At 38.8% G+C, this 12,222-nt stretch overlaps 1 protein-coding gene across 4 annotated transcripts in view; it reads right to left on the minus strand.

Moving 5' to 3' along the window:
* edil3a (EGF-like repeats and discoidin I-like domains 3a) overlaps window positions 1–12,222 on the minus strand; it is a 104,634-nt gene that overhangs the window by 42,791 nt on the left and 49,621 nt on the right. For all 4 annotated transcript variants that reach the window (XM_020100824.2, XM_020100825.2, XM_069523883.1 and 1 more), the window contains exon 4: window positions 4,364–4,477. In XM_020100824.2, the coding sequence (XP_019956383.1) occupies window positions 4,364–4,477 (114 nt within the window). The remainder of the gene's footprint in view (window positions 1–4,363; window positions 4,478–12,222) is intronic.

The following is a 12,222-nucleotide window of genomic DNA, read 5'->3' on the forward strand; positions in this document are numbered from 1 at the left end:
GAGGTAATGTGAAGTTGTGATAAAGGGGGTGGTCGGTGTCGTCTTCTATGGTGATAATGGCTCTGTCGTTTAGGTCTGTGATTTTGGATGCGGGAAGGTGATGATTCTCGAAGCGGTGTGTGTGATCCTGGTGAGCTTATTTTAGAAAGGAACAGTTGGAACAGTACAGCAGGATGGGTTTGACTATGCTTTTGTAAAGTAGCAACACGAGGTGGGAGGCAACGGACAGTGCTCTGAGTTTACAGATGACACAGAGTCATTGCTGTGATTGTTTATGGGTGGAAGTGATGTGTTGATCATGAATGGAGGTGGGTTTCAGTCCAGCGTGGGGTGTGTTTGAAGGCGAGCGATAGATCTGATCTTTCCTCCCACTTCTCCCCTTGTATTGGATCATGGGAATCAATAATAAATGCATTGTAATTATCTCAGTAGAATAGGATCATCACTGAAAAGACAGGCAACGGCCAAAACCCCATGACTGCTTTTGCATAATAGCCTCACACTGATTCCAGGTATAATACAGTATGGCTAGAAAATGCACGGCAGCTTAATCTGCAACAGTGGATATGTGTGTGTGGGCAAGTCATGCACTAACACACTGGCTGTGTGGGCTGAAGGAACAAGTCAGAGGAGATGATGAGTTCTTGCATAGAAGTGCATTCCAGGCATTCTACCATTTTTCTGTGAACACAATATTCACAGAAGACCAGACTGCTTCTTATGATAACACTGCGGCATTTTCTACAAATGATGAATTTAAGTATGAAAAGTCTTTAGATTTTAAAAGGGCATCCCACTACTTTTATGATCAGTGTATGCATCACAAGGAGCCCTGGAGAAGAAAATTACAAAGCTTTCAGCCAGCTAAAGTAGAAGCTTACAGGGCTAAAAAAAGCAACGATAGCCCATATTTCTAATCCTGAAGAACCGCCGGCCGTAAAACATTCATCAGATTTGTCATTTACGGTAAGCAAGAGCAACCGTGATGTCTCTCTTATTGGTGAGTCTGTGGTCTGCCATTGTTAGGCACAATGCAGGGCTTGCCAGCACTAACATTAATTGTGGGCGAGCAGAACTATTCTCAAATGGACAAAGCCAGCAGCACTCGCTGTCAGCTGAGCATGAAGACGTGAAGACATTTAATGTGTTCAGTTGCTTCTTAAATTTAAAATAAGTGCACTGCAGACAGAGTGCAGATCTACAGGAGCAAACTGTAAAACACATTAGTTTTTAAATAAATCAAAACTGAAGTCCAGCAATTATTATATATTGTATTGTAGTTTGATTGCTATCAAATAGTTATATTTTATCAATTTAAATTAATAAAGTTGACACATTTTCTTTTTGTCACTGTTCCTTGTAATGAAATGCCTCAGTTTCTGGCAGCCTTGTCAGAAAACATACTGATCAGTCTGAAAGTATTAGATCTGGCGAGTTCAGCTCTAGCCCAGTGCATTTGATTTCAAATGAAACAAACAAACAAACAAATGACAGCTTCAGGAATGTTTCCGGTGGTTAACATCTATATTTGGTGAGCAGTGGAGCAGTGGACTTTTGGCCATTTTCAAACCTGGGGAATATGTATGTAAAAAGACTAGTTTCTCCATCTGCTGTGGACATACGCAGCATCAATTAAAGGTCCAAGATTTAGGTGAAAGTTATCTATTAGCAGAAATTGAATATGAAAAAGTCACAGAGACCTTTTCACTAGTGTACGAATTGTTGTTTTCTTTACCCTTGAATGAGCCCTTTAAATACTTTATATCATCATCAGGGGCAGGTTCTCGCTACAGGCCGCCATGTTTTTTACAGTAGCCCAGACTGGACAAACGAAACACTTTTTTAGTTTTTATGACAACTGAAGGATCCACAGGTTCTCTTTCATATTTGAAAGGGGAGGATAAGGTGAGAGGTATTCAGCTGCAACATGCACCTTCACCACTAGATGTCACTAAATTCTATACACTGAACCTTTAAAGAAAAGAGTCAGCAATTCCAACTCACAGTCATTGTTTCAATCTAATGTGCTCAAGTACATATTGAATTCAGACTGCACTGCAACTTCAAAAATAACAAGCTTACTAAATGGTTGCATTATGTACTGTACAAATATTACATTAAATGAGGAAAGTGGATATGAACATTTTTAAATAAATAACAGAGCTTAGTTAAGTCAGGAACTGTTATAGGGCAATAACATGCAAGTACATTTAGTGTCCAAACGTGCCAGATGCATGATCCAAAAGGCTTTGTATTTACTCTCTTAATCATGGGTGTGTTTTGGGTGTAATGTGCAGTGAGGCAATTTCCCCATTCCCTTTAAATGCCAGGTGCACTTACACCTTGTTATAATGATACTATAAAGATGATTTTCCAGGTAGGAAGAGTGAACGCTTCTCTGCAGAGGAGACGGTTTCACTTCGGCACAAACAGACCATCTGTGTAACAAGCAGAGCGTAGATGCACTTTGCTCGGATCTGCCTATTACTATCATGATGATACATTTTGTCCTATTGACTTCAGACCTGTTTTTTGTCATTTGTCAATTTCCTCTGAATCAATAAAGCAATGCACCAACAATGCGCCTGACCACATCACATATTAAGGCCAACACACCCATGGTGAGATGGGCACATTGCATTTACTATTTAAAAAATATCGGTGCTGGACGGAAAAAATAGACCACTGCATCTGAAACAAGCCAAGCTGTTTTGCACAGAGTGTAGGATATGGCACGAGGAGAGTGTTTTTCTCATTAACCAACCCAATCAGCTTTACTTGACTCGGCTCTTTTCCAATATCCCTCTGCATTGTATCATTCAGTTTTAAAATAAACTACCCGGTTTCCTATTGCCCCAGTGCAGACTTGCTCAAAATTCCTGCGTGTAGAGGTTTAGTCTGTCGCAGAGCAACTGTGCTGCACCTGAGATAGACAACGTGATTCATTAATTTGCGAGTACCAGTGCAGGGGTGGCTCAGAGCTCCAACTCCACTGATACATTAATCATAATATGTTCGTAAACTGAGCAAACAAATCCCCACAATAGCATAATAAACACATGAAGCCCCTTAGAGCTCTTGAGCATATTGGAGAAAGAAAGCCAATTCTGATAAGACAGAAGCTCTCTCCTTTCTCTGTTTCCATAAAGCCACTGGGCAAAAATTAAATGACGGCTTGTCTGCGCGAAGTGACTTCCCCGCATCCAAATATGTAGATTTAGTTTTTTTTCATAATTATGCTTCAGGAATTATTGTGGTGTCTTGTGAACATGCAGAATTCAAGGACTTGTTCATGTTTTTTCCTGTAATTTTTCAACAAATATAAATACCAAATTATATTTCAAAAAATATATATAATGATATTTGAATAAATAGACGGTACATACATTTGCAGATGAGATATTGCCCAGATCTCATATTCATTTGAACATCAATTTTAAAAAATCTTAGTAATTCTGTCTTTTCTGCTCTTGACCGATCTCAGTAGAAGATTTCAGGTTATAATGCCCTTGATTTACATAGTATTGCATGAAATGTAAAAACTCAAATTTCAAACAAACAATAAACTATTATAATCCTCAGTGTCTTATATCCAATATGTATTTTAAGATATAATTAAGAAAGGATCATTTAATCAATGCCTTTTCAATCTTTTTTCTTTGTCAAATTTGAGTGTGGCAGGTTCAGAAAGAGATTATGAAATTATATTCGGTTTAAGGTCAGGTTCAAGTTGGGCTCACCAAATTTTCGCTCAGGCCTGTTTTGAAAGAAAATAGCAGCTTGACCTAAACTTGATATGATATATTGTTCATTTCTTATTTTATTTTCTATCTGAAAAATATTTTTACCTGTAACGGTACAAAGTGAGCACATGGCTCCTGACACACTGAGCAAATATCAATTCTCTTAACTTGATTATCATCCTTCTACAAATCTGTCTCCTTTATTAACAATAAGCAGCCATGATGTAATCTACAGTTTTCTTATGGATGGCCTTATTTAAAACATCTGGATATTGTTGTGAACAAGTCAAGATCAGTTGTGGTTATAGGCAACAAACAATCTATAATAATAATGAAGCATATGATAAAATGAATCCAAAAGCAAATAACTGTCCTCAAGACTTAATAAACTTGTGTAACCTCTGGAAAGTTTTAATCAGAGGTTAATGCACGGTCCAATGAAGCATGCTTAGATGTTCTTTATGGGAATTAGCAGCAAACTGTCTGGAATCGATCAGCCTGCTTGAGTCAATCTGTCCACTGTGCAATTACCTGCAGCGCCAGGTGCCCTGTTTGAAATCAGAGGGAAGCTGTAAAAGAGTTAAAAGAGTAACATTAAAAGAAGACCCAAAAGCACTTACTGTATTGACAGTTCCTCCCCATGTACTCCCCCGGGCACTCGCAGGAATAGTTGGCAACCAGATCTGTGCAAACGCCCCCGTTCTTGCATGGGTCCCTTTCGCATTCGTTAATATCTGAAAGAGCCAGAACCAAAAGAAACGGTGCATTCATTTATCTGAAACAGGCTCAGGCAATTAGAAAGACCCCATCCTCATTAGAATGCATTGGTAAGGAGAGCATATTGAATTTTTCCTGTGAAGCTCTCACAATGACACTGGTTTCTTGAAACTAATAAAACAGAGAGATCCTTGGGAGACCATTAATGATACAATACAGGTTCTCAAGTGTTAAGAACAATTAACCCAGTGTACTTTACATGTACTTTAAAGAATTATATAGATTGCAGTGGTTTACAAAGTGGGGCCCACTGTTCTTGCTCAGTTCTGCAGTTTGCTGGACCATGTTACATATATCATAGGATAAAATTAATAATATATCAACAATGGGTTTGTGAGAATTAAGAATTAAAATGATGGCACTAATTATAAAATTTCGGAAATATTATTAAAAAAAAAAGATTGTCTTTGTCAATCTGATAAATTTTCACTGACAGGGTAGAGGCAGCTACAGGGCTAAACAGAGCACGGTCATTCAAAAACGTGCATCTGTTCACATGAAATGTAGCCAAAGCAGAATAAATATCAATAAACATTAATTATGCTAATGTCAGAGAGAACAGTTATGTAATTGTTGGATAATTAGAAGTTTGTGCAAAATCGTACAAACTGCAGCTAAACCAACCCATATTGATACATACTGCAGGATAACCTACACTAAATAAAACAATAGCAATGACACAAATATTGCATCACTGACAGTATTTTTGCAATGAAACTAAAACCCATCAGTCTCTCCACTCAAGTATTACAGAGACACAGAGCCGGGCAGAAAAGACTATTAATATGATCAATTGTCTCAGAAATATCATCTACTCTGCAGCCACCTTTGCTCTGTAAATGCGCTCTGAAACAGCTTTACTCTGATTGATTCATCTAACCAGTTAGAGAGGGTGACAGACCCCCAACCCCACCCATCACACCAATTTGCACGCTCCTCTATTACAGATATAGATAAGGAAGAGGAGATTACAGGGATAGTTTAGAAGGGGGGGGGGGACTTTTGAGAGGTTTTTAGCACATTTCTAATGATTTCCAAACTTGCCTTTGGCAGCTGCCATGTGCAACTTTTATTCCTCTAAAAAAAATCATCTGTGACTTCTAGATGTCATGCATACATTAGTAGGCTTGAGATTTAAAAAGATTCAGAAAGTGAAACATGATTAAAGTAAGTCTGTCATGGTGTTAAATCTCTCTGAGGGCTCATCAATAAAATCTGTGATAGTCACTTGGGAATATTTGTAATTTCTATAAATATCTCTGTTTTCCTTGAACGTTTCACTATCCAGACAAATACAGTCATGGTCTTCACATAATGGTCACTGAGGTACTGTGACTACAAACAATAGCTTTTTTAATCTGCACCCGAGTGGAATACCAAAAAAGAAATAAATGAAAAGAGCAAAATAAAAGCAGGAGACAGGCACTGAGAGAAGTGAGAAATGTTTTGTGATTCACCAAAAAATGCCATGACCCATGAGACAACTTCATTCGTGTGAAAAGATGTTTGATGAAATTGAGCTGTAAATGTTTCCCAAAAGATGATAAAGACAGACAAGGTCAAAACCTAATATATGTCTGGACTATACGCTGTGAAGATGGACGACATGACAGTTCCCCATAAGTGCAGCCAAAGCTTTTTGATCATGCTCTGTTGGCTGTCTACAGTATAGGTCATAAATCCTGCCTCCTGCATGTTAGTAGATGGGACATTGGCCAAACTAAAAAGTTGAAGTACACAACAAATATTTTTTTCTCAAATATGGTCATTTAAGTAGTTTTTCGTTTTAATTTATTTAAAGCTATAAAAATGGGGTGAAGAGGCATTACCACGGCTACATCCCCTGATCACGACTTGCAGACCCAGGCTCCAAATGCGCAAGATGCTAGTGTTCCTACATTTTTGCTTCATTTCTGGAGAGTGGGAGGAAGGGGTGACAAACTGTCCATCTTTATACACAGTCTATGAGCTGGACAGCATCAGGTGAATGTGTGAAATTAAGGACATAGTTGAAAATTGTTGTGGAACAGCTGTTAACAACTAACTTCATCATGTCATTGACGTTTGCATTCGTGTCAGCTGTATTCACATATACAGTACTCTAATACAGCTCATTAAGTGGTTCTTGTATGTACATTTGCCTGTTTCTGCTGTTACCCGATGGAAAAAGTTTGAAATACTAAGTGAAACACAGCTCATTAAGATGACCTAACAGTCACAAGCCATTTCCATGCTGCTGCTGAGCACTGATAATCCGCAGACTAATTCATGTGAGAAAGGTCAGAAGAAGTCTGATCTTGTGCTCTCTGGGCGTGTTGGTTGCTCTCCTACAGAAAGCAGCTGAGACTTGTACAAAAAGTGGAAAAGCAACTCATGCACACTAACATGCTGTTGTGGTTCAGCCGAAGAGTCATGTGGGTTAAGCGAGCACATTTCAAGACAAAGCTTACTGCAAGACCTCAATCTCAATAAATCAAATAATGTACATGAAACAAAAGTAAAATACCAAAGCTGCAAATGTGCTGTGGCTTATGTGTTGAACAGATTAGATGACATACATGTGCTAACCAGCATGTCCTCTGTGTTGGACAGTCAAATGACATACATCTACTAGCCAGCATGTCCTTACATCTGCGTTAGATCAGAATTTGTCTATAGTTCTCTGGGGATCATGCAGTCCACCTGTAAGTAATGACTGATGCTGAGCGAGCTATATTTATGGCCATGTTCCAGAGAGAGAAATTGTTAACCCTGTTTCCACTGTCAATGGTGAGATATTAAGTAAGACAAGTTGTATCTGGTAAGTAACTAAAAATGTTGAAAATCTCTGGTTTTAAAAACAAGAAGTAGTAGTAACAAGTATTTTTGAAGCAGAATAGGTTTTCTCCTTATTCTGTAACAAAATCAACTGTATCAATGGATTGTGAAATAAGTTTCAGGTTCGTAACCTAACCCTATGCTTACCCTCACTCTTATCTCTGACCCTAACCTTAGTGACCAACATGAGAAGCCTGGTGTGTAGCAGGCAGTGGCTTGTATGCCTGCTATCTTTACAGATCTTGTCTAGAATAGGAAAAACACTCTCCAATATGCCCCAATATGTTCTCAGACGCTGCATGTGTACTAACATACCTCACTGCAGAGACACAATAAAATGTAAATACGTACTGGTACTGGGACACAAATGATTTCATGTTCTTAGTCAAATAATAATGACTTCATTCCATTTTAATAATCGAACAAAAACTATGTATGAGAGGAAGGAAGCCACTCTGAACAGCATTAAACAGTATCTGACTCACCGGATGTATGTTGTTCCATGAAATTGAATGAAATCGTTCAAATTGAATGCCTGTGTCTTATCGTATGTTTCTCTGTCAACTGTAGCTGTGCTTTGATGAACTAGCACAGGACAATCTGACATAATCACAAATCTAGAAACAGCCGGCATGTCCAACAGCAAACGAGAAAGTAGCCTCCTACTGACAACATACTATTTGCACACAATGAATAAAACAACCACTTGTCACAAGAAGACATACATAAAACATTATTACGGTATATAACTGCAATCACTGAGATTTTTTAAAAATATTTAGTTTCAGGGGCCTTACAATCCCGTTAAGAACCACTGCTAAAAAAAAAACAGTTGTTTACCCTGTTAAGAACAAGAATGACTGATCCTTATTCAACAATTCAGCTTTTCAGTTATTTTAATGATTGTAATCCCCAACATCCACTTATTGTTAGTAACTATGACAAAAACAATTAAATTGTGAATGCAATTATTAATTGAAGGTACAGTTGGCCAACTAAAAACATCATTAATACTGTCACAGCAGGGTGATGTGGGTCTTTAGTAATTGCCTTAGTGGAACACTCAAATTAAAATATGATAATCAAGCCACTTGTTAACATTAAATAATTGAATCCACCGACCTATAGATCTGTGAACAAATGTTTCAATAAGAAAATCTCAACATGAATCACAAAATGGAGCTCTCGCTTTTCAATGAACAGTTAACACTTGAGTATATGTGAACAGCATTTCCTTGATAGTCTGTTTCCTTGTGTGTCACAGGGCCAGAATAAAAGAAACAGATACATCCTCAGCTCATTCTGGGCACATAAACTGCTGTTACTTCACCACCGCAGTCATGCCCACAGCTGATATTAATTCTGTTGTTAACCTCTCAGTTCACATCCTGCTTTGTTTCCACCACTAGATTCAATGACAGGGGTGAGCCGAATGGGCCAGCCACTCAAACAGCCTGAAGCGCAACATACCACAGAGAGAAGAAAACAGCGTCATCCCATCGTGCAGTTTGCCCCCTTTTATGAGAGGCCATCAGCCCCTGGGAGATCAGCACAGGGAAAGTGAGACTTAAAAGTGCTGTATTGCCAGTAAATCAGGTGGGAAAAAGGGGATTACTTCAGGGAATGCAGTTAATCCACCCGGTAAAAAAAAAAAAAAGAAATCCAGAGGAAGGGAGAGGGGGAGTTTGGAGAGGATTGGGGGAGAGAAAAACTGTGAAAGAGAGGAGGATGGAAAGAATAAACAGAAATCGAAAGGTGTGCTAGCCCAGTGGTCAGGTACATTCAAACAACTTCTTTAGCACAACAACAGTCACGTGTCCAAGGCGTTTCCCCCACTGATAAAAGTTGGAGATTACCATTTAAATATGTCATTAAAGCCTTAAATGTGGTGAAACAACATTTTGCAAATGATGTCTTCAGTTTAATGAGAACGGTGCTATCTCGGTTATGACGATTTAACAAGCCACTCTGAGTAAACATTTCTACAGAGGATGGACCCAATAAAACTACATAGCGCACCATTTAATGCAATCCCACACACTGGCTCTCCAGTAATACTACTTTAGTGACGCTTATTATGTTCAGGTTTTGTTGAAAATGTGCCAGAGAGGTGCTGATTCATCTGAGACTGAGGATTTCATATATTTGCGGGGTGTTCATGTTATTTTGTCCACTTACTAAACAACGTCACCACCTTCAGACCTAGAAATAATGGAATTCAATTCAATTTGAGGTTAAACAGAACCTGAACACGATCATCAAAAGGCCTCTTTAATGGGCCTCATGTATAGAGTAAATATTGTAAAGGTGTGTAAAGTATTCTACTTCTACATTGATCAATGTTGTTGGTCTCTGAGAAATGTGATAAAATAGTGCAGTGCCTGTTCTAAACCTGCTTGTTTGGAATGGTTTGTTTCCTTGGCCTGTGGTGATGCTGGTGGCAGATTTCTTTGTGAAACTATAAAGGGGACCTGCAGCTATTAGGTCGTAGCAAGTAAAGGTCGACTGCTGTCCACAGAACGCTGAAGGTAAACCACCGCTGCTGCACAAAGAGCTGTTCACCTGTTTAATCAAACTTGACTCACGACGCAGGACCCCGAACTGGAGAATCAGTCGTCGAAGCCATGCTTTAGTCCTACCTATTGCTGCTAAAGGGCTGGTTTCCTGTTTATTAAAAGTTTATTAATCCTGAGCATAATTAATCAAAATACACCTGCCGAGTTCTGCGTTCCTCGTTCACACCAACAGAGGGAGATTTCTGGAATTATTGGATCGATGTATTGGCTTCGCCCAGTCTGTGGTTGGACTCTCATACTGTTCTCATTGGTCCACTGCAACGTCTCGCTCCTTGGCTTTGCTCCTCTATTGCTCTCCAAAATGTGTCTCAGTCGGACAATAATGAGAGCAATGAATGGTGCTATGTGTCAGGAACTGATACTGGCTGTGAGCACTAAATTGGATACAGTGTGTCCAGGGAGCTGGAACAAGGCCTGTGGAGGGAGGGGTCGCCTGTGCCCTCTCCACTGGGCTGCACTGACCTCTGCAGTGGCTGCAGCTGCTGGAGTCACAGATGAGGCTGCTTTCCAGCTCATTCAAAAGTAGAGGAACAGTGTCACATCTCACACATGGGTTATTGGAGAAGTAAATATGCCATACTGTTGAGAAAACAAGTAATACACCTTTTATGCCCACCTGGTTGTGCATAACTGTACTTCATTTTGCAGTCAACATTTATTATACAGTATATATTTCAATTTAAAAGATAGAAATATTTGGAAACAAAACCCAGAATTTTATGAGGTAGGTGTTTGACACATTGTAATTGTGTTACTAATGAAGGGACATGAGCAGACCACTGTCATTAGCAGTGGTGTTGAAACACAACACAATTTAGCATTTAAAGTGAACAGTAGTTTTCATGCTGTTCAAACTGTTAATTAGAATTCATATATGGATGTTTTCTAAAACTCAGATCAATTACAAAACAGTCTAAAAACATGTTCTCACTTTATCAGATTTTAGGTAAAAATGTGCAAAAAGTGCTGGTGTCTGAATATGTTCTGAGGCTACCTAATGTATTTAAGAACCAAAACAAATCTATATGCACCTTTTCCCTTCATGGTTGTTTTCACCAACAGAGAACAGAGGAAATGTAATTTTACAGAGCTTGTTTAAAATAAGCATTTTAATTTCAGCTAGACTTGCATATATATGAAAAAGCTTCAGCCTCAGCTGAACCCAGGCCCAAACAACAACAACATAAATCACACAAATCATTGAAACAAATGCTCGCTAATAGCTTCTAATCCTCTCACACTTGTAAAGTGCCCAAACTTGATTAGCAGATATAAGGTACTGCCCCAGCAGTATTGCCCCTGCTTCTCGCCCACTTCCTTCATTAAATTACAGTCAGATGTTGGGTAAAACTGCTTTTAGCCTCTCTTTCCCCCTCTGTCAAGAGATGTAACCCACACACAATTGGAGGTTTTTCAATGTTTTTCAAGACTTGGCTTTTAAGAGGATATGTCAAATCATGTTACATCTCTCCATCTGGACTTGGTTTAGCATTCATGCACTGTTTCCCCACAGGAAGTTTCATCTTATCCTAAACCTGTTTTGATGTCACAGAACCAGCGGACCCATAAATGTTTGGTAAGCAAGCTGATCCTCATGACCCCTCTGATCCTGATCGACGGGAATGAAGTAGACAACCGGTTGTTTATGCCTGACACACAATTAACCCCTGACCTTCAACACTCGTACTTCCTTGAAAGTAACCATCCTTTTTTTTTCTAGGCTTCCCCCTGGGATACTCCCAATGCTCATGCCCTATGATTCATGGTGGTCTTGCATATGTTGGATTTGATCCTGAGAAAAAAAAAATTGAAAAATTAAGTGGGAGTATATAATGAATTCATGAGGTGACAAAAATGAAAAACACACGAAATGATTTACATAACTTGGATGCTATACTCTGATTAAGAATAATGTAAATCCTTAACTTATAGGCTTGGCACCAGAGTGCTTTGTTAACAAAGTAATGAGATCAAGAATTTAGGAGAATTTTATGTGAAGATAAAGATAATTTGGTAAATTTATGGGCTCCAGCCAAAAGACACAATTTACGAGAGTCATAGCTTTTGTTATGATAACAGAGTGTCATCATTCAGACCACGAACATCACATTTGTTTGTGTTTTTATGTTCAAAAACATCACAATGTGTTCTCCTACAAGTGCCATGTGTCATACACATGATAATACTGTATCAATAACAGGGAACACTATACACATATGTTCAGTTGGTGATTCAGCTGCAGTTTTGATAAGAGCAGCTCATATTGTGCTGCCCTTTTTTTTCCCGTTCCCTCTTTAATTAGTGTGCTC

The sequence above is a fragment of the Paralichthys olivaceus genome, chromosome 4 (genome assembly GCF_024713975.1).
Source record: "Paralichthys olivaceus isolate ysfri-2021 chromosome 4, ASM2471397v2, whole genome shotgun sequence".
NCBI lineage: Eukaryota > Metazoa > Chordata > Actinopteri > Pleuronectiformes > Paralichthyidae > Paralichthys > Paralichthys olivaceus.